The sequence below is a fragment of the Lagopus muta genome, chromosome 17 (genome assembly GCF_023343835.1).
Source record: "Lagopus muta isolate bLagMut1 chromosome 17, bLagMut1 primary, whole genome shotgun sequence".
Taxonomy (NCBI): Eukaryota; Metazoa; Chordata; class Aves; order Galliformes; family Phasianidae; genus Lagopus; species Lagopus muta.
Genome location: NC_064449.1, coordinates 12,092,740 through 12,115,473, shown reverse-complemented (window position 1 = coordinate 12,115,473; position 22,734 = coordinate 12,092,740). Strand labels below are relative to the sequence as shown.

The following is a 22,734-nucleotide window of genomic DNA, read 5'->3' as shown; positions in this document are numbered from 1 at the left end:
CTCTCTCTCCATTCCAGCCATTATTGTGTTGCACGCCTTCATCGTACGCCTTTACCACACACCTCATCTAACTCACTGGAGGCAGCAGGCACACGAAGCCTGCCGTGGTGCACTCTGAGGGGAAGTCGGGTCACTTCTCACCCATCTGCTTCTTGCAGGACTTCAGCTGCCAGCTCGGAGCTGCCATGGATGGGCAAATTGTACCTGGAAGTGCTTTCACAGGTGTGTGCCCCACGCCGTTCCACCAATACGCATTTCATTTTCACTGTGCAACAAGAATGACCATTAATTTGACTTAAGGGAAAAGCACGTAACAGCAACCAAAGTATAACATGGGAGTTACGTAGGTTTGCAGGTGTTGATATAGCCACTAACTGAACTGCAACGGATCCTAGTTGTTTAATATTCTGCGAAGTACCAAAAAACCGGTTACAACTTGGAAGAGGGAGAGCTGAGGGTGGGGAGGCAGGGAGAGAAGGCAGGCAGGAAGCGCTGGCGGTGCTGCGGGCGGGAGGCGCGGCTGGATGCCGCGGGCACGACCTGCGCAGCGGCGGCTTGGCGCGCTTAGCCCTCACCGCCGTGTTTTTACCCCCACAGCCCGCGCACTTGTCATCTCCCGGAGCTTTGCCTACTGTCATCGGAACTGAGACACAAAGCCCCAGGAGAGGAACGAAGGCTTGCGCTACCTCGCCTCGTTGCACCGCCTTCACTCTCCTGTCTCTGTAACACCCACAGAGCTGACAGAGGCGGTTCCGACCCCTCGGCGGTGCGGTGCGGTACGCACACTCCGTTCCCGCCGTCGCACCGCCGCACCCCGCGGTCCCTCAGGGGCCGCCCGCGCCCGGCGCGCGCCGCGCCGCTCCCGCTTCACCTCGCCTCGCGCCCGAGGCGGGGGCAGGGGCGGAGGCGCCGGCGGCACGCGCCCAGCGACCCGCGGAGGAGGAGCAAAGAGGGCGGGGCCGTGGGGGCGCTCGCCCCGCCCCTCGGCTTTGTGGAGAACGGCGAAGGGGGCGGAGCCGCGCCGGATCCCCCCCACCCCCTCCGGAGCCCCAGGGGGGCGGGCCGGAGAGCGAGGGCGCGCGCGCGCGCACGCTGATTGGCTGCCGGCGGCGGTGGGAGCGCGTTTAACGGCCGCAGCGCCCCCGAGCCGGGGGAAAACAAAACAAAGGCGGCGGCGCGGAGCGGTGCGCAGCACAGCGCGGCTCTCAGGATGCCTCGGCCGGCCCGCGGCTCTCAGGCGGGGAGACGCGCGCCGAGCCCCCGGCCCGGCTTATGACCCCCGGCCGCCGCCACGCGCGCACGCAGCCCTTTGTTTTCGCTGCCCCTCGCTGCGGGCCGGGCGGGAGGGGCCGGTGCGGGCCCCTCGGCGTCCGCCGCGTGGCGTCCGCATCTCAGTGCCGCTACGGGAGCGCGGCCCGCGGCGGTGCTGCGCCAGGAGCGGAGCCGGTGAGTGCTCGGCGGCGGCGGGGCCGAGGGCTGCGGTTGGGGGGGTGGGAAACGGCCGGGGCCGCGGCGCGTGGGGAGCAACTAAAGCGGGGGGGGGGGGTCGGGGGGAACGGCGGTTAGTGCGCGCGGGGCGGGGGCCGCCGGGGCCGCTCGGACGGGAGGAGGCGGCGCGGCGCTATTTATAGCGCCTGGAAGTGACGGCAGCGCCGCTCGCCCGCGGCTCCCGCTGCGGGGCGGCACTTTACATAACGGGGGGCGAAGCGGCGCTGGTGCGGGGCCGCCCGTGGCCGGGACGGAGCTTGTCGGGGCCGTCATCCTCGGGGCGGGGGGAGTCTGGCAGCCGGAGCTGCTCTGCCTCGCCGAGAGCCGTCTCCGTTGCGCCGTTTCCTTGCAGTCGGTTTCCGGACGGCGGCGATTTGGTAGCGCTCTTTTTAGCCCGGCGCGGGCCGCCGAGGAACGTCAGCATCTCGGCGGGCTTTGCGCCCTCGCCTCCCCGCGCCGCCGCCCCCCCGCCACGCTCGCGGGTGTTTGTTTACACATCCGGGAGCCGCGCGGGACGGCCCGGCCCCGCCCCCGGGCCCACAGACCACGCCCCGCGTGACGTCACGGGGCGGGGCCGAGGCGGCGGGGCGCCCCGCGCCGGGTGGGAGGGCTGCTGGGGGCGCCGCGAGTCCCCGCCTTTGCCTTCCGAACCGCGGACTGGAAGCGTTCTTCAGAACGCCCTACTCGAAAGTCTTTGTTTTGCTGGCTGAACTTCTGCAGGCGCTGGACTCACGGTGTGTGCTGATCTGAAGAGTCTGAGTCAAAAATATCATTGCGTGTGGCGTCTGTCGTCCTGAAACCCTGCCTGATTTTGTTCCTTTTCTGTGCGGCTAAACAGCATCTCTGCCTAATGTTGTCATGGAAACTGGGCTGAGTGCGACCGGAATTCAGGGAGGGAATCCAGGGGGGCTTCACTCAGCTCCCAGCGCTGTGTTCTGTCGCTGTCCTGCTGTCAGGGCAGTGCCTGCTGTCCTACAGAAGCCAGCTGTTGTCTGCACGTGCTGTGCAGCGGTCTTTCCATTGCAGTTCTAATTGGATGCCTGTTCTCCCAAGATAAAGCCATATTTCTTTAAATTCCTTAATTAATAATTAAGATCTGCCCTTTGTGCTGACTGGGTGAATGTCTCAAACCTGTTGTTGTATCCCTTAACATTTTGATGGCTGTCCTTCTGACCTGCGGATTCGTGCTTTGGAAGGTGGTTTGTTCCCGTTGCTCTGTGTTTGTGCACTGCACGTGTTCTCCTATGTGTCCGTTCCTGTAGCTTTATCTCTGTCTTTACCATTGCCTTTTTTAAGAAGGCTTCTTAGTCCTCTGGTTGTTGTGGAGAGTCATCTCTTGCTGCCTTAACTTTGGCTGTAGCTCTTGTGTGCTGAGCCTACTGTATGGGTCACTTTCTCAGGACTTCTTTAGAAGCGCAGTGACAGCTTCCTATAAACAGTTCCTAATTTGTGGCTTTTGTTATTTTTCTTTGTGCTAGCAGTGCTGGAATAGTGGTTAACTCTGCACTGTGCGCAGTTCACAGCTGATAAGTGTTTTGTGTGCCCATTTCAACAGCTGCGTCAATGCTGTAAATTCTCCATGCCACTTTCATTGCTGTGCCTGTGCTATTGACCTACTCTGCCAGTCACCTGATAGCTGGTGACATAAGTGCTGTGCTGTGTTCGTGTTTGGGTTACTCATTAGCCTGACACACATTGCGTGCTGGCTGATGCCCTCTGGCAGATCAGTGGATGTTATGAATATTTAGAATCTGTGATTTCCAGGCAGGCTTTAAAAGGGTTTCCAGCACAGCAGGAAGGCCTGGCCTTCTGTTTATGTGTGTAATTTTTCTTAAAGGTACACCAAGGCTTAAGAAAGCAGTTGCATATATTCTTTGAGTTCAGCTTTTACCCTCTGAATGGCTTCAGTAGTAACCATTAATAATGTCAGGGCAGTTGTCAAAAAGGACTCTGTCTAAAGGCACATTCTGCACAGGGGTGGGGAGGATGCACAGCTCTTGGCAAGGGTGGCAGCAGCCGGAGGAGGTGCAGCAGGGCTCCTGCAGGTGTCTGCTGTTTGTTTATTGCTGGTCGTAGCGAGAGTTTTCCAGGATACCTCGTCACTTGTTCTGTTGGAGCCCGCTGCTGACTTAGATAAATGATTTTCTGGTCCCCTGCTTTGTTGTTGTATGTAACTGCTGCATGCATTTATTGGAGCATACATGATGTGTTATAGAAAGTATTTCTACATTTGTATCTCCTTCACTGGAAATGGGGTGGAGTAGAAGCCACTGGTGGAACAGAAGCTGCTTGTTGCTCTGTTAAATTGAACTTGAGTTGAACAGCTTCCCTGAAAGAAGATGACTGTAGCACAGCCAGACATTTGCTCTTAAATAATCCTTAGTTTAGTGCCTAGTATTGTTGAGCAACAAGCTTACTGTGCCTCTGTAAAGCTGGTAACTTTCTGCTCTTTTCGCCTACAGGTTGTGACTGTTTCTCTTCTGTCATTTGTGTGGAAAGTGCCACACACACTCCAGAACAACAACGGCTTTTGCTTGCATATTCCAGTGTTTCTTTTGTCAGCGAGTTCAGCAAAGTTGTAATTCTTCAAGTGCCAGCCCTGAGCTGAGTGAGGAGCCACCAGCAGAAATGGTGAAAATGACAAAATCAAAAACGTTCCAGGCTTACCTGCCGAACTGTCATCGAACCTACAGCTGCATCCACTGCAGAGCCCACCTGGCCAATCACGATGAATTGATCTCCAAGGCAAGTGGTTGTTTACAGGCTTCACAAATAATTTCTCAAGCAAATTGGATCCCCTTGTGTCAAGGCTCCCAGTAGATAAGGGATGCAAATTCAGTGCACGCTTCAAAGCATCTTTCCTGGGTTCACTCCTGGGTCATAGGTGTTGTGTACTGAGGACTAGATACGTTCTGGGAACTTAGATATATGTCACTTAGTGACATATTCTCATACTTGCAGCCTCCATCTGCTGTCAGGTAGGTATTACCTGTGAGATGTTGTATTTCAGAAGTCTAAGGAGAACTACTGGAAGAAAGCATGGATTTCAGGAGGGAAATGTTCTGGTTATTCCAGGTAAAGGTTATTTGACCCATGGTCACAAAACTTGCTGTATCCAGAATGTTCCACTTGTTATGTCATCTGTAAACACTTTCTGCTCTATACCAGTCCCTAAAGAATACAATTAATGATATGTTCAGAACATTTGACTGTCTAAACTTGGAAGATATGTGAATTGTTGAAATGGGCTCGGCCTGTCCTTCACCTGTTGCTGGGAGAGACCACGATTTGTAATGTACAGAATGCATAGGAAAACCTGAAGTTTGGGGAAAATACCTAAGGGACTGGTTTGTTTTTTGCTTCAAAATAAGTTTGATGGATTTGCTCTTAGTGGTATCTGGAGGAAACAGCTGCTCTTCAGACATCTTCATATTAGTGCTTTTTGTATAGTTCTTTTGCAGAATAAAATTTTTAGTACCTTTGTAACTGACTTTCTCTGCCTGTTTTTAGCAGCAGCAGTCTGGTACTGCTAAAGAGATGGGAGTGAGCTGCCCCTTCAGCTGAGGTTTTCTTTGGGTGGGAGGAAAGTGTGCTTGTGCACTCACCCTTGGATTGTTATCACAAAGTACTTTCTCCGTTGTCTTTTGTGTTAGTAATACTTTCAATCTTCACTTACATATCAGGACAACTTTTTGACTCATAGTAATTGGTGACTGTTTTGGACTGCTATGTTGCTTACTCTTCTGCTCCGCCTTTGTTTTAGTCTCCTAAGCAATTACTTCCCTCAATTTAGTACATGTATGAGGCATAGAACTGTGAATTTAACTTCTTGAATAAGGAACAGTGAGCTGGCTCCTTGTCTTAAATAGAATGAGGAAACTATGAAATGGGAGAAGGTTCATAGTTTTTTCCACAGTGATTGTTCTTATTTCTTTTTAGGATCAGTGAAAACATGGGGAATTTGCAGATAGTAACATGAATGTTTGAATTCCACTTGTTTCTGTCTTGCCTTGAGTCTAACCTACAAGCTTCATTCTTCACCGACAAACAGTAGGGAGGGGTTGCATTATTGAATTTCAGATGCATACAGGAAGAATCCGCTTTGCTAGCTGTATCTCTTAAGATATAGATTCATCTTCTGAATGTATTTCTAAACACGTTTAATAGGAAGCTCTTCTTTCAGAGGACTTCAGGATTTTGTATGCTGACCGAATTGCTGCAGTTACTGCACACACTGGCTGCCTCCAGTGGCTTGAGAGCCTGGGTCAGGAGAATGCTGAGTAACAAACGTCCTGATGTTACAGCTCTAAAAATAACTTCAAATATTTAGAACTTGAAGTGAAAAGCACGTGGAGATGGTTCTAAAAAGTTGCTCTGATAGATCCGGGAAGTTTTGGATGAGGATTCTAATTTAATCCTGGTTTCTTTAACATCACAGTGTCATGCAATCATTCAGGTCTTGCCTGGCAAGTAGCTGAAAGCACTGTCTTATCTGCAGTATTGCGGAGATGGATCTGAGAGATGATCTGAGAGAAATAGTAAATGGAGCAAGTTTCTTTTCTGCCTTGATAATTGTTTAATCTGTGTCTTATGTTGCATCATTTTCTTTTAAAATCCCAAAGTGGAAAAAGAGCCCTGCAGTCTGTAGTGCCCGGTACTGTTCAGGTATCAGAGCACTTGCACGTTTCTGATGTGTGCCAACGATGCTGTTTTTATTACTGAGTAATAATTATTTGACTTGGGTGTATGTTTAATATAGTAATGGAGGGTCTGTCTTCACTTGTGATGTGAGATCCAGCAAATGAAAGGAAGCCCTTCCAAATGAGGCACAAACAAAACTCCTTGCTGTCCTTTAGTTTCTTTTTTTTCCAGTGTTATGGTTAGCTTGCAAGCTTTGCTTAAGGAAGGCACTGCTCATGCCATTCGCACTGGCTTATGCTGATGCCTTTTAATACACGTTAAGGTAGCAGTTTAGGTATTTTCAGTGAAGCATCTAATCTAATCCTGTCTGCAAGGAATGATTAATTACATTATGAGCTTTTTAGTAGCTTCCCTTCCCCCACCCACGCTCGTAGGTATGCCTGAGAGCAATAAATGCATGTTCTGTTTAACTGGTAGTTCCTTTTCTTCTGGGTGAAGCAGCTAATCGTGCTGTTGGAGCTAATTATTGTTTAACTTAGAAGCATAGCTTGTACCTATTTCTGCAGGTATGTACTAGTGTGTAAGCAAAACATTTCTAAACCTTCTTGACTACAAAATGAATTGATAACAGTTGTGTTAAATGACTGAAAAAAGTCATAATACCAAACAGTTGCTACAGTTGACCTTAGTGTAGTTCCTAAGCACAGTTTTTCTTATGATATCAGGCATTGTAGATACTTCCAGCTTAGCTGAAATAGAAGGTTAATGCTCTTGCAGCCCTGTAGAACTAGACATGTAGATTTTCTAGGGAGGGAGCAACTCATTAAATCAATGCTGTGCTACTAATTGAGGACCATCAAAAGCCAGATGCAAAGCAGATTTGTTTTAAATGAGAATTTTGGTTAAACTGGTAAATTGCCCAGCTTGTAAGTAACAACTGTGATTGCTCTGAGTTCTTATTGGTGACAGCTGATCACACCTGCTGCTGTCTTCTAATTCACCTCTCCTGGGTGAGGCGCATACTCAGGATAATGACAGTTCTAATAGGGCATTCTGCTTTGTTAGGATTTGTGTAGTAGTCCAGGAAGTGCTGAAGAGGTATTTTGAAGTCTGCATTTGCATAGGTGATGTTTGCTCTGCAGAAAATCGGTTTGTCTGGAGCCTGGCTGGAACAGTTGTGCCTGCCAGTCCTTGCACTGCCATTTAAGGTGCTCCCTTCTCTTCCGTTTGCTTGGAGGAGCTGACATGAGGAGCTTAACCTGTCAGCCTCTTACCTTTTGTATCAGTATGAACTGTACAGTGTCGAGTGTGAGAAACTTGATGCTGGTAAAAGCAAATGTTTGTGCAGAATAAAATCAGTCTGTTTGTGCAAAATACTCTCTTTTTAGCCAGGTTACAAGCTTAGCAAGCAGTTCAGCTGCCACTGTGAGCTGTGCCTACTGACAGGATGCAGCAAGAGGTAGAATTCTGATCATAAACCTTTCTTATGCCCATTAGTGGATGGGAGCCCTATTTGTTCATCAATACTGTCTGGTCAAGTGTGTGTTATGTGACAGATGTGTGCATTTTTGTGCTGTTTGAATACAGCTTTCAGTAAAAACAAACTCCTTAGCTATCCATGTGAACAGAAAAGTGTGACAGCTCAGCTCTGACAAATGGAGAACTGGATTAGAAAAAGGACAGGGCCCAGGAGTTTAAAGACTTACATCTTTCCAGTGCTTTTACTTCAGTCAGTGTATAGAAGTTCTGCATGGATGGATTGCAGAGCACTGAATGCTCAGGGGCACGTTGATCTTGTGGTAGGACACTGATTTTAAGGGGAGACTGCTGTGAATTGATCATACCCAAGTTTTGTATTTGAGAACACAGCAAAGCAAGCTGTCACAGGTTGTTCCAAGTCATCTCCTACTGATGTGAAGATGGAGTAACTCACTCTTCTGGCTGGACAGCAAAACAGTTGTATGGCATGTAAATACTGAATTTAGGCTCTAATCGTGTATGCAGGTGAGAAAGATGGTATCAGTCCATCACCCAGACTCTGCTAACAGGAGACCAAGAGAAGGAGGAAATGGAGGAATTTCTCAGGATGGGCTTTTCTTTTCCAGAACTGCTATCATGGGGAAAAGTTCTGTTTTGTCTTCCTTCAGAAAAATGCATCATCCAGAAAATTAGAAATGGCTGTTTCTGAGAGAAGGGAAAAAGCCTAGAAGAGTATGGTGTGTTCAGAGTAAAAAAAAATAATAAAAAAAATTGAAAAATATTTTGAAAAATATATCAGAATAAAAGAACAAAACACTTCTAACGTCGCAGTTTGTATTTTTCTTGATTAGAATTTTGTGCAGTATATGGAAGAAGAGGGGAAGGGCTGCTTTTCTGCTATTGCTGGCATGTTACTGCTGTCCTCCGTTTCATTTTGAGAAATGCAGGGTCAGGAGAGTGTTTATTAGGTGATGCTAAGTCACACCAAGTCAAGACTAAACACAAACTTGGCAGAAAAACAGTACGAAAGGTCTCTTGGCTGTTAATTTGTTCTGGAGCCTTTTTTCTTTTCTTTAGCAGCTAGCTGGGGCCTTTGAGGATGGTATGTGTAGTTTAAGGTGTGATTCTGTAGGACCAGCCAAAAAAAAAATCAATGTGCAATTTCATGCACACCAACTGCATGCATGTAAACAGGGGCAAGTTACTGTGCTGCAGGAGGCAAAGAGCGCGGCTCATTTGACTGGGGGGTGCGTTTGATCCTGGTGTAATCTGGAGAACATTTTGAATTGTAATTAAAAAACAACAATGCATATAAAGGAAGGAGAAATAGCTGCAACTTCCTAGCAGCTGAATTTGTACAGTGTTGTAACGAGGAAAAATAATGGTCATCGTTGAGTGTGTAGTTGTCCTTCAGCTTAAGGAGTGAAATGCAATTAGGAAACAAACACTGAAAGCTGTTACAAAAAGGTTCTGAAAGTTTCTTTAATTTCAGATGTGTGAAACAAGGAAGTGCTGTGATTCTAGGTTGTAGTGCAGGTTTAATTCTTTATGGTTAGGAGGGCCTTCAAAGCATTTTGTTTGCTTTATAAGAAAATTGTGATTGCTCAACTGCAGTTTTTTCTGACTAGTCTTGAAGCTGACTCAGAATGGTTCCTCCTTTGTTAGCAAAGCTTTTTTAATAGCATATATGGCAATAGATTCTGTTTTCATCTGCAGTAAGCATGCTTTGTTTCCGCACTGATTGTGGGACACGGCTCTAAACTTGAGTGCTGCTTATTCTGTGGAAGCCACAGACTGCAGGATCTGCACCATTCCTCCAGTTTGAAGTTTTAAGCATCTCGGGGGCGGTGCTGTGTTTTGCTCTTAATGGAGGTGTCAGGATTACTTTCTGGCAGAGCTGCTCAGGCTGTCCTCAGCAGTCTCTCTTTTCAGGGTCAGTCGTACCTCAAGTTTTACCTTTCACTGCATGGCATTAAACTTTTTTTTTTTTTTCCCCCTTACTTTTCAAAAAGCCAGACTTGCAGTTCTGGGTATTGGGCAGTGTACCTTTTCTCTCATCTTTGCTGTGATCAAATTAAAAAAAATCAATTTTCTAAATAATTGAGATTTCCTTGACTTTTAACTAGTTAAATATTAGCACTGTAAGCTGCTCGGTAGAATTTCTCATTTTAAAGGGAGATTTTATGGGTAGCTGAAGTCTGCATGTAGCTGCACTGCTGCTGGTGCTGCATACAGCAATCACAGTGGTGGTTTCCTTTGGTGCTGTATGCAGTGTGGCTTCAGCTGAACACTGAGCTCTTCTATGTACCGTTTTCCCTTCTGCGCTTTTTTGTGCACCATTCTGAGTTTGCAGTCAAGATGTGACAGTTGCTGGCGTGTTGCTAATCATTAAATTAGCACAATATCATCTGGTTTGATGTCAGATGCCTTCTGGTCGTGTCACTGTGAATAAGTGTCAGAGGCATCCATTGCAGGATGGACATTCTGCCTATGGTTTTTGCTTTCTGTTACTACAATCCAATTCTTAAAGTAGCTTTTGTTTCCAAGAAGTTCCCATGTTGCTGTACCATGGCTTTCAGAAGAGTTGGTGTTTGATCTTCAATACCAGCACTTCAAGGATTTTTGAAGCATTTCAGAACAAACGTGGGCAAAATGATTAACTTTCTCTGATATACTAAGATGGGTGAAGAAAACTGGGGGGGGAGGGGGAAGAGGGGGAAGGTTTTTTTTTTGTTTGTTTTTTTTAAATGCAGCTCAGTATTACTGATTTTTCTTTAACAAACCCAATGTTGTCTCTTTTAAATACAGTCCTTCCAGGGAAGCCAGGGACGAGCCTACCTCTTTAATTCTGTGTAAGTATGCTGTTACAGTTATGCACACTACCTACAGACAGTATTTTTTTTTTTTGTATGCTTCATAAGCAGAAAACAATAGCAATTTGCCTAAGTTCACTTTGTCCTGTTCTTTTTAGAAGCTTTCTTTACTCACTGGCAATGGTTATTAAAGAGCCACTGAGCTGATGAACACTCCAATGCAGATATTAATTTCTTACAGTTCAAGTAGTCCTGCTAATGGCTGAGAGTTTAGAGAGCAGAGTTAAGGAGAAGTTCCTTTTGTGTAAGTAAGGGTAGCATATTGAACAAAAGTTGCCATTCTGAGATAACCCAGAAATCAAAAAGTCTTGCACGACTGTGATTTTACTTTGGATGACTTTGCTGTCTAACATTTTCTGTCTCCTGTGATAGATGCATTTACAGGTTAATGTTCCAGTACTTTGTACATTGTAAGTGACCTTGAATATTGCAGACCTGCTAGAGGCCAAAGGTATCTGCAATTTGGCACTTTTAGGATGTGCCCTTATCATAAGATAAGGGGGAGTTCTTTGAATTTGCTAATGGATGTATTTTGAGTTTATAGTACAACAGATGGAATTTTTGTCTTTATTTTTATAGCAGCTGATTATGTTGCAGCATTTTTGGAAAAAGAAATGCAATTAAATGTCTTGGTGTATTTTAGGTCAAGATAATGGAACCCTAACTGCAAACTCCTTATTTGTAGCTGTTTAGCGAAGACTTCAGACTGTGACTCTGACAATAGAACAGCAAAATTGGCAACGTTTGGTCCTTTTATAATATCTAAAAACTTGGTTTAGTCTTGCCCAATCTTTTCTGCACAGACTCGTGTTCATGAAGAAGTATTCTGATGCAGTACTTCATGGGATAATTTGTTTTTGTAGTTCTGTCTGTTCATCGTGACTCAGTCTGCTGCTCTGTGGAGCAAAAGGAGATTTTGAGCCTTTTTCCTTGCTGCTGTTTTGGAGTTTGTTCTCAATTCTGATACTGGTGCTGATGCACTGATGCAGACCATCAGAGCCAAGGTCACACGCTCTTTTCTGAAGAAAAGCACAAAATTGGAGGGGTCTTCAGTTAGTGCTTTCTGCTCTGTTCTTAAAAGGTTTTGCTATTTAGCATGTAGCTGATGGGCGTAAGTGGGCATAACTGGCAGTGTGATGTTGGGGCAAATAACTTCAAAAACAGAAATAAGAACTCAAACGTTGTTTTTGTCTTCTTAAGAAAAGGGGAGTGGCAGATAAGAAAAGTGCTCTTCTGCAGTTAATACTGAGTCCTTTCTATTTTTTTTTCTTCCCAGGGTAAATGTGGGCTGTGGTCCAGCAGAGGAGAGAGTTCTTCTGACAGGTTTACATGCTGTGGCAGATATCTATTGTGAAAACTGTAAAACCACTCTTGGATGGAAATACGTAAGCAATGTATTTCTGGCTTTGCTCGGTTCAAACACAAGTACTTGAGCAGCCTAGATATTTAGTTGATGTTACTTGTCACATACAGCTGACAAAAACATAGTTTTGCTTCCTTACATCTACTGGAATGCTGCAACAGATGACTATTTGGATGACAGCAAAACTAGCATGAGGTATTGGTGTTATTACAGCTATGCAATACTGCTGTAATAGCTTTTTTCCAGTGTTACAGTGTATTCTAAAACAGATGGAAGAAATTGACAAAATGGGTCTTAATGGTCTTGATTTCAAAAGTCGGTTCATACAGCAGAAACATCTGATGTGATAATGGTAGCAAACTTTTTTTTGTTGCTCACAAGTAACATGAACTTGATTCTGGCTTTGGAACGTTCTGTAACACAGAAAACACTGGGAATGTTAGATCATGGATGTTGTAAGTAGGATTCTAATGAAATGTATTTTCTGATATCTAATATTAACCTCACGCTGTGACCTTAAGATGTAGAGGTAAGGATATGCCTAGAAATAAATGCAAAACAAGAACAAGTCACCATTTGGAAAACTTGTAGTTCACACAGGAAGGAGAGAATAAATACAGAGGAAAAAAACTTGCATTAGCATCTTCAGTTTTTGAAGTTGTTTATCTAACTTGTGTTTTTAATGCAAATTTGATGTTTAAATGCTGTATTTCCCCAACTTATTTCAGTATCTTGATTTCATTTTTTTTCTTCCTGTCTAGGAACATGCTTTTGAGAGTAGTCAGAAATACAAAGAAGGAAAATTCATCATTGAACTTGCCCACATGATAAAAGACAATGGCTGGGAGTGAATCATAACCTTTTTCCTTCTGTTTGGACAATACTCTGTGGGATGTTTTACAAAGACTAATGCAAAGTAAAGGAAGAGCTTGGCTAGAGTGGCCCTGAGAGTATCACTGAACTCTGAAACCTCACAGATGAGTAGTGTAGTGTAAGTGGCTATTTCAGGCCATGTTTGCCTTTTCTCCTTGTGTAAGTTCCCCTTTTTTGTACGTGTATTATTGTGTGAACAGTTGTTTTGGAACATTTTGGATGACCTTTTTCTAAACTCTCTCAAACAAGAAACAGTTCACTAATTGAAAATGGATTTTACTGGCTAGCATCTGTCTTTGACCTATGCCTTTAATGCTACCTTCTGCTGTGCATGCTCCTTGCCTAAACACCTACACTCCGATCCTATAGAACTTCTGTATCTGAGATGTCTGAAAGAATGTATGGGATGGGGTGCAAATTTCTTATATGTAGCAATTTCTGATGTATTGGCAGCGCAGGGGGTGCAGTATTGTAGTTACTAACTTCCTTTTAAAATTTGAGCGTACCACAACCTGAGTACATCTTGTAGGTGGGTTGGTTACAGGTGCAGTGCTCAGTTTAAGAGTATTTCAGTTGCACTGACTGAAATGAGCAGATCTTCAGTTGTTAGGATGAGTAGTAGAGGTTTGGTACCTTAATGAAATACCTTAGAAGGATTTTAAATCAATAATGCTGTAGAACGTGTTCAACTCAGACCAGCACATCCCCTGAGGAGTTCCCAGGATAGGAAGTTTATAAAGTGTAGCTTGCAAGATAAAAAAACAGAAAAATATATGCATCTTCTATTTTGGGAAAAGATTAGTTGGTGTATTAAAAAAAATTGGTACTGTACCTTTGCCAGTAACAGGGACTTGTGCATTGATAGAGTTCTGTGGCTGGTTCCATGTAACTGTGTAGTCCTAATGCACTGGACAAAGAGGTTGATATCAAGGAAACTCGTTGGAGTATTCTTCTGCTACGTTTGAACAAAAATATTTATTTTTATGTGAAATGGTCAGAGCCTATGAGATGAAAATTAGTGCATGTAGAAAGAGGCGGTAAAAGGAGGGAAGGGGGGTTGGACTCATTTTTTCATAAAACAAATTAACAAGGTAGTTTTTAAAATTTGAGGGCGGGGGGAAGGGGTTTCTTGGTTTGCTGGCTGAATCATCCCCAGGAACACTTTTATAATAAAAATTTATATGGAACTTACCCTCTCTTTTGATCTCCCACTATTTCTTAACTGGAACAAGTTAACAAGAGAATCTCCTAGAAGGTGTATGTATGCTATTAGATGTTGGTGTTTGTGCATGCACATTCTCAACTTTTAAAGAAATGCTCTACGTGAATTTGCTGACTTTGTTTTCAAGCTGAGCAGTCTCTGAAGACTGTTTGAGTTTTAATCCTCCTAATGCTCGTGGACAACGTGTTTGGGGAAAAAATCTTTTAACACTACGTGAAGACCTGAACAAGACAGAAGCCTTGCAATACGAAATTGTTCTCTTTCAAAAACATTTCTAATATGGCACCTGCGCAGTTCAGTCCGAGGTGCCATTGCTGCTGTCATGTTTTTGGGAATCTCTAGGCTTTCTGAATTCTGCTGCACTTTAGAAATTTTGTCATGCATGAAAAATATGCCAGTGGGTAGGGGCAATACAGATCTTCAAAACCAGCCTTCCAGTCCTTGTGGAGAGGAGTGAGAAGAGAATTCTCCCATGTGTAAACATTCTCTGCAGGCTGGCTAAACTGCATTCAAGACATTGTAATGATCTATCTATACCTGTGAGTTAAGAGTGTAGGAATTAGGGAAGTAGTTGAAGCTGTTGGGTTTCAGTCCAGAGACCTGAGGTGATTCGATCTGCCTGGATTTTGTGGCTTACTTGTTGTTACTTCATGCTCACAAATGAGGTCAGGCTTCAAAGTCTAATTGTAACAGTGTCTTTGATGCAAGATGGACTTTGGTGTTGCCTGTTTCTTGATGTTTTTGACTTGGAGTTCTTGAGACTTTTTTCCTCCACTGTAATGTCTGTTGCCAAAACAACAACAAAAGAAGCACTAAAACTTCTATCTGCAGAAGTTTGCGTTGGCTTCAAAGTCCAGTTGTAATGTTAGTAGTTGTGAAGACGCTTATGTGAAGTTTGTGCATCTTTGAGCTTCTTGTATTTCCTGGCTGCAGGCTTGCTGAAGTACACTGGACTGAAGGCAAAAAATAGCTGCTTTTCAGTAGAGAGTTGAAATTAGAGGAAGTATGTAAAGTATTAAAGATTTTTCTCTATAAAATCGGGGGTTGGCTCTCTTAGTTAATCCTGTCTGTAGTACAGTCCGATTCTTATTTAGAAATTCAACCTCTTTCTTCAGTGCATTGTTTATATTTTAGACTGGACTTTTTCACCAAAACCTTAATTAACTTTGATGCCAAAGGTTGAGACTTGATCGAGTGCTTTTAGCACATAGAGCTTCACACTACTGGCATGAAGAGTTAATGAAATAAATGTGACTTTTGTGGCTTTTAAGAGAACCAAACAAAGCAGTGTTCTTCTTGGTCTTTTAAGAGTGGATGCTTAGGAGTAGAACTAACACAGAATTGCTATTTCATGCTGCCGTGTAACGGTCGGTTGGATTCATTCTATTGAGAGAACATGTGAATTTTTCTTCTTGTGTTGCTTGGGCAATGTCAATGATTATTTTCTCCCCTGGTAAAGATGTAGAGTGTTCTTGTTATTGGTTTTGGTGAAAGTAGAATCCAGATAGCGATGGCTGCTGGCTGATGTGAAGAGGTCAGTCTGGTCACTGAACCCTCCAGCAGTCATTTGACAGAAAAATAAACTTACTTGAAAAAACATTTTACTAAAGCATTTCCCCTCTAACCAATTTTTGTAATATATTAAAGATTATATTTAAAGTTTGTATGTGTTTGCTCTCAGCAAGTTTACTTCCCCTCCAACTTGAGCACTTTTGTTACTTGTACTGGTTATTTTTATTGTTGGTCTTAACATTTATTTTGTATTTTGTTTTTTACAAACTGTAACAAAAAGCTTTTGTGAACCTTTGACTCTTGCTGGCTCTTTCTTGGACCAAATGAACTGACTATGAGCTGGCTTAGAAGAAATGTTCATTGGGATGCATAGGAATTTGCTAGCAGAAATGTACACGTATTGAAAGCTTTCTTCCTCTGAAATGCTCAAGCTGCGTCAGTCAGAAAGTAATTAATCACATGGCTGTGATGTGACCACGCTTCCAGTCTTGGTCCAAAATAATGGCTGGAACAAAGGTGTTCCAGGACTGACTGCGAGCACCAGAATGCTCTCTGGTCCCCCTGACCACCTTTTTGATTAAGGAGGGGCGGAAATTTCAGTTCAATTGCAAGTTTGCTGTGACTTAAGCTGCAGAACTTAGTGAGGGATTGCCAACCCATCAGTCTAACCACTATTGCTGCGTGCTCTTAGCAATTTACTCATCTAAATTGTATCTGCCAGTTCAAATGGCTCTTCTCCTTTGGTGGTTGCAAGCTGTACAATGACAAACTGTATCAACTGTGCTGTCATTCAGTCTTAGCTTCACACTAGCAAGGCCTACAGGTGTCAGTGTGAGCAGTGCACCCCTTGTGCTTGCAGTCTCTGGGAATCTGCAGGAGCAGAGAGGGAATACAGTTGATGAAATTCTTTAAACTTAGATCTGATCTCAGAAGTGCTGACGAAGTCATCGCTGTGCCCATAAACCAAACTCATCTGTAGCTCTTCCCAGTGTACCAGGAGTGCAGGAGCTCCTCAGTGCTGTGTCCCATCTCGGTGCACGTGATGCTTCCTCTGAGCAGTGCCTGTACAGAGCTGTTTCTGCACGTCATCTCAGCAGTCAGATGGCAACAGCAGCGCCCTGGAGAGTCACAGACCAAACGTCTGACATCTCCATTCTTTGCTAATGGAGATGAGTGGAAGAAGCTGACAAATTGTTGTTAAACTTTTTGGACGTTCTGTTGTACTTCATTTAGACTCGCGTTAAGCCAACAAGCGGTCTGAACACTTCTGTGAAAGGAGCGGAGGCTGCAGAGCTTCCTTCCAAAAGGACTGCTGGAAATGGTTTCAGCCCTCAAGCACGAGTCATCGGACGGCGCTGAGCTGTGCCTCATTGTTCCTCAAACTCCTTACAGTGCTTTCTTTTACAGGTGACATGGCTGTGTTGCTGTTTTGTCCTAGCAATACTGTACATCATTTGTTGTTTCACTATATTGTATCTTGAGGTATCACAATAAAAGCTTTCAATTGTTTTGTTGAGTTGCTTGCTGTTTTTTGTGCTCTTATTTTTTTGGTTTAGGTTCTTGGTTTTTTTTCTTTTTTTCCCCCCACTGATAATACCAGAGATGAAAGCCAGTGCTCTTAGTAGCTCAAAAAACTTGTGGGCATGGGTTGAATCTGATTAAGTACATACTTGTAAGATTGTCACTAAACGTGTGTTTTGTTTTTTTTCCTTTTGCTAATCTTTCCAGAGTTAAGATGCTTTCCTACTTGAGAGCTCCAGCGCAGTTAAAGCTAATCCGTGAACCTCATGAAAACAAAGCTTTTAAAGGGAGAATCAGCCTGCACACTCCAACAGCAACCCTCCGAAGTTGGAGGAGGGGTGGCTGTGCTGTTTGGTTACCTTGGTCACCTGGAGAGCAGAGCGGAACTCTGAGCACAGGCATTCGGTCTGTTCTTCCCTGCTTGGGCTGGGAGGAACTTCTCCAGTTGATGCAATTACAGGAACAGTTTTCTCATGTGTTTGTGGAAGACCCACTCTTGAGTAGGCAGGTAGGACGTGCTGTTGACTGGTCGTTAACAGGGCTTTTAAACAACAGGCTCTGCACTGATCTTGAAGGTGCTGTGCTTGTCACCAGCTGCTTGTTGGACATGGAGCTGTCAATTACTACAGAAGCCTCCTCAGTTCTCAGTCCAGCAATCCGCTTATCCAACTGTAATGTTCTGTGGAATGCTTTGGAAAGTATCCACAGTCTCACTAAAACTGAAGTGTATTGCATCAACCACTCACCGAGGCAGTTGGTCCATCGCCACAGCAGTGAGTTGGTCAGGTGTGGTCCTTCCTTAAGGCAGTGTGGATGACTCCTGCTTACCTTCCTGTCCTCCACGTGCTTTGAGACAAATCCCACAAGGACAGCGTGCTCTGAAATTCTCTGCCCATCCCCGCAGTGCATCCCCAGTGATCACTCTTCTCCCTACCTTGAGCATCCCATTAAGGAAGTCCAGTCTGTGGCACTCATGGGTTCAGCGAATGGTAACACCAAGTAAAGCAATGTTTTCTTCTAAAGATGAATCAGATGGCTGTATTTATCTTCACACTTGTCTTCGTTGATTTGGAAGACTAATTTTAAAAACTTCTCAATATTGTAGCAAAGGGCTATTGCAGTGATTTGGTTACTTTCCTGTATAATGCAGGTGTAGGATCGTCCTTAGACCAGCTAAATATAAATGACTTCAAAGGAAATGCTTTGCGTTAGACTTGCCTACTTTCACGAGTCGTATGTGTGTGTTAAGCACTGAAGTGTTAATGAAATGTTCCTGGGAGTTCTGTGAACTCCAAGGCAGGCCAAATGGTGTGGCTGTGATCCATGGATTATTTTAGGGTGGTTCATCAGTGGAGTCCATAGAATGTAAATAGAAAACGGTGGTTTGAATTTGAATGCTTTCAATGAAGTCAGAACTCGTTAGCCAAGAGGTGTGGGATGCGGAGGGGGAGTCAGGTTTTTATTTGGTTAGCTGAGTGTGCGGCGCTGCTGAGCGCTGGCGAGACGGCATAAATGTGAGCCCTGTAGACTGAGGTGGGGAATGAAGTAATTCAGTGTGTGCTTATTCAGTGACTGCAGTAATCCACTGCTTCATCTCACAAGTAAAAGGGGATGCTCCACATGAGAGATCAAACGTGCTATTTCCATCGTGAGGAAAATTGCCTGACCGCAATTAGATTGCAGGAAGAATTCTGAAATTGTGAACTCCCGTTTTGTCTCTTGCCAGCTGGAAAACATCTTGAGATGGATAGAAGTGAGCAGATGCCTTGTCTAGGGGTTGGGAATCTTCCATAAGAAGATCTTTTTGTCTGCTGAAAGTAGGTAAGTGAATACCTGTCCTGGTTGAGGGCTCTCAGTTGCGCTGTATTTTTAAGCACTGTAGCACTGCAGTGTGACATGCATGGCCTCGCTGCCAATCGTGGTTAGCTGACAAGGGAAGGTCACAGGTGGAGCTCAGCTTAATCTCTAAGTAGGGCCCTGGTGAGACAGCTCTGTCCACATGGGGCTCCTTCCTTTTTTGTCCCTTTCTCCACCTCTCCTTGGCTGTCCCAGCTGGTGCAGCATTGAGGACCTGAGCACAGCCAGTGGCTGCTGTTAGCTGGTGCTGCACCACGCGGTTTCCTGGCTATGATGAAGCTCTGCTGAGCCATATGACTGATGAGCCTTCACTAGTAAAGGCTGAGCTAGTCTGAGGTTCTGCCTTACTCATTTCTGTGCACTGACAGCAGCTAGTCCTTCATTCAGAATGGAGTTTGCATGCAGTCATTTATATATATGTATGCAAATTCCATCACAGCACGGCTCCTCACCTTTTACCATAAAGAAGGGTGCAAATATGCTTTAACATTCACTTAACATTTTAACTTTGTGACTCACTTAGAAATGATCCTTCTGCTTTGCTTTACAACTGAAGAAAGTTAACTTAGTTTTCTGAAATTATGTCTGAACAAAACCTCCCAGGTTGGGCCCAGGAGCTGATGGCAGTCCAGTGTTGTTGGATGAGCTTCTGGAAAGAAAACGTTTTCCTTGTCTGAATGGTCTGTGTGGCACAGACACAACACTTTGGTGGTTGGATGGCTATTTATTCTGCTAGCCCTTCTGTTCAGTGCAATATACGTGAAGATGCCGGCAGCCTTGTCTCTTACTGCAGAACACAGCCCGTTGTGGTTCTAGGAGAAGATTACAACAAAAGCATCTTTGAGTTTGGCTGTGCCCATTACTCAGCGCACAGTGGCTTGCTTTAAGTCATCCTGTTGGTTCTTTGTCCCTAGGAGCAGGAGTGCACCTGCACACAGTGCTGCTGCTGTGCTGCCAGGATGAAAGCGCATCCTTTCAGTGGGAGAACAATGGAGGTGTGTTTCTGGCTGCTGAATGCTTCTGGTTTTGTGCTTTGCGCTGGGGAGTGAAAGGCATTAATAGCCAGCTCTGCTAGAATTGTGGTTCAAGTTGTGTTTGCTTAAAAGAGAAGTCAAACAAGCTGTATTCTGCAGTAAAGGTGATTTAAAACTTACTGCTGTATCACAAAAAAGCAATACTCGCCCAGGGTGCAGCACTTAGAGTGAAAATTAAGAGCAGAGGTTCTGTGCACCGGCTGTGCAAACACCGCTTTTCAAAATGAAAACCCAGTAAAGCCAGGGATCTTGTGACACGGAGTGGGGCTGCCAAGGGTGAGATGATCTGATTTTGCAATAGGGCCCGGGCAGATTGCTACATCTGGAAAATGGGTTGCAGATGTAAACCATGTGCTGCTGAGAGCTGGGGGTGAGTGCAGAGCTCTGTGCTTCTCCTGCAGCTGTCCTGCTGATTGAGTGCAAGCACAGATCAGTTAGAAAGAAGTCTCATGAGGATTAGCACCCCACAATCCATCCGTCTCCATGCACTGCTTTATGGTGCCTGGTGTGGGGCTGCCAGCCAGGGGCTATGCTGGGAGGAGCAGTGCTTTCCCTGAGGTCACTGTGCTCTTTCTTATACTGCCCTGGCCCAAGCTGCCCAAGAAAATCACAGCCCAGCTTGCCCCTGCTCTGCTTCACTGTTTGTGTCCTTACAGGCCTGAACTAGTTATCTGTTTCCCACTGATGGTTAAGTGAGCACTGTTTTGATGGGCGTGTGGCATGCTCCACTTCTTCACTAGGTAGAACAGATACAACTGTAAATCTGCTTCTGCTTGCATTTTCCTTCCCTTTCTTCCTCTTTAAAAAAAATCTTCCTCCTTCCTGAATTCCCCACGTGATGTGAGATCCAAAGCAGCACAAGGTTGCTGTGCCTGCCTGTTGTCGCCCTGCCCTGAGCTGCTGGCAGTGCAGGCGGTTCTTGCTGCTCCCCTGGTGCTGAACTGCTGCCTCCATTCAGGTCTAAATACGGTGCTTTGTGACAGAAGGTTTGTGTGTGTGAACTGCAGCCCTGCAGTGAGGCCGTGCTCTGTGCTCCACACTGACACACCAGATGCAGTTTGTGTCACTGTAACTTTCCCTCCCTGTCTTCTGGTTCTTGCAGCACAGAGGTTGCAGACACAAATTAATGCCCTGTAATTGCCTACCCATAACACAGAAACAAAAATGTTTTGCAGCATTCTTTCAGTGTTTACTAAAAAGCAGACTTTGCTCTGGCAGTGCTCCCTGGCAGCCCAGCCCTCGCTGAAGGTTAACAGCTCCTCCAGTTAATGATTATCTCCATGTGCGCAGTGTTTCACAGCTCAAACATGTAATATGTGGCCGTGCGATGGCTGCGGCACCTGGCACAGAGCCTAGAGCACACAGACACAGCCATAGTGGGCCAGGGCCTGTCTGGAGTGAGCTAGGATCCCTGCCAGCTGGGATGTGGGGCTGTAGGGGACCAGAGGAGGACACGGGGATGCTCAGAGGTTGGAGCAACTCTGCTAGGGAAACGGGCTGAGAGCTGCAGGTGTTCAGCCCAGAGAAGAGATAGAAGTTGCTGATAATAACACAGCTCCTGGCCCCACAGCCCTGTCCGGCTGCTGCTGGAGTGCCAGGAGAGATTCCAACAGCAGCTATGGGGACCAGGGCTGAGATTGCAGTGGGTGCCAGGAGACAGCCGTCCCCCCGATGGAAATGCCACAGAGAAATGCAAAGCAGCACAGCTGGGGCACACACACTGCTCCTCAGGACGGGAATTTTACAGGCATTGTTTACCCTGGGCGCTGTGCTGGTTCCCAGCCTCCGACACAAGGCAGCGGTGCCAGCCCTGTGCCAGGCAGCTCTGTCTCCCTCATAGGGAACCTGCAGCTCCCAGCGCAACCCTCACCTTTGCCTCCCTGGCCCAGAAACCCATCTGTGAGGGCTGAGCCTCCAGGCCCGCGCCAGGGACTTGATCACAGCCACAACCTCCTGCACAGGACAACACTCCAGAGGCACACAGCCTGAAGGGTGCTGGGGCGGCTGACCCCCCTGCACAGCTCTGGGAGGGGGCTCTGTGGGGTGGGGGCCTGCAGCCAACACGCCTGTGCCCAGCAAACAGTGCGGACAGGATCCGGGCAGCAGACACCCTGGTTTATGCGCTCACCCATTGCTTTACTCCTGAGGCCAGGGCCATGGAGCATGGAAAAGCTGAAAAAGCCTTCTGTGGAACAGGGAGGGTTTTCTCCTACACACACACACATGCACACACACAAACAAAATCCTAACCCAAAATGTGTTCTGAAGGAGAAGCAAAGATCAGAAACACTGTAAGCAGTTGGAGATGAAGCACCAAAAATAGCATCCGAAGTTCCCTCTGCGCTCCCTGTAGGCAGCCGGCTCTATATTTGTCTTCACTTGCCCTTCTGCTGCAATCAATTTGTAGTTGCCGCTGGCGAGGAACCCATCTATTAAAAGCCTGGCTGGGATCTGCAGAGAATGCCTGCAATAAAATATTTGGCCATTTTCATAGGAAAACCCAAGTGTCTCTTGCAGATCCCCCAGCTGCAGCCATGCAGCAGCCCAATGCATGGGGCCATCGTGCAGCTCCGGCCGTGCCCCACAGCACTGCTGGCACCTCACCTGTGCCCCACCACGCTTTGGTGCTGGAGCCTCCAGCCAAGGTGCAGCACGTGACAAAGTCTAGGGAGAAAGATTTGCTCTGCAGCTGCTTGGAGGTCTGTGTGCATTTGGCATTTTCTGTCTGCTGGCACCTTACCTATCTTGGAGATTTGCTGCCAGCAGCGCTGGGGAGGCAACCTCCTCAGGGGTCCGTTGCACTTGTGGTCAAAACAAATGTTTTCTATCATCCCTTTCATCACGGGATGAAAGCACAGACAGAAATCACAC

At 45.8% G+C, this 22,734-nt stretch overlaps 1 protein-coding gene across 2 annotated transcripts; it reads left to right on the top strand.

Annotated features, from left to right (window-relative positions):
* Nucleotides 1-1,099: 1,099 nt before the first annotated feature.
* Nucleotides 1,100-16,967, top strand: YPEL1 (yippee like 1). Of its 2 annotated transcripts, none has more exons than XM_048964135.1 (5): nt 1,100-1,446; nt 3,951-4,233; nt 10,417-10,460; nt 11,758-11,866; nt 12,606-16,967. In XM_048964135.1, the coding sequence occupies exons 2-5, from the start codon at nt 4,117-4,119 to the stop codon at nt 12,693-12,695; spliced, it is 360 nt and encodes a 119-aa protein (XP_048820092.1). In that variant the 5' UTR covers nt 1,100-1,446; nt 3,951-4,116; the 3' UTR covers nt 12,696-16,967. The 2 variants fall into 2 exon arrangements, with proteins under 2 accessions (XP_048820092.1, XP_048820093.1); XM_048964136.1 differs by lacking the exon at nt 1,100-1,446 and adding an exon at nt 2,093-2,222.
* Nucleotides 16,968-22,734: the final 5,767 nt, after the last annotated feature.

What these genes read in the sequence shown, in the direction of transcription:
- YPEL1 (XM_048964135.1), top strand. Translation starts at nt 4,117, where the DNA reads ATGGTGAAAATGACAAAATCAAAAACGTTCCAGGCTTACCTGCCGAAC. An exon ending in ACGATGAATTGATCTCCAAG is followed by an intron (nt 4,234 to 10,416) that starts GCAAGTGGTTGT and finishes TTTTAAATACAG; the next exon opens with TCCTTCCAGGGAAGCCAGGG. An exon ending in GCCTACCTCTTTAATTCTGT is followed by an intron (nt 10,461 to 11,757) that starts GTAAGTATGCTG and finishes TTTTCTTCCCAG; the next exon opens with GGTAAATGTGGGCTGTGGTC.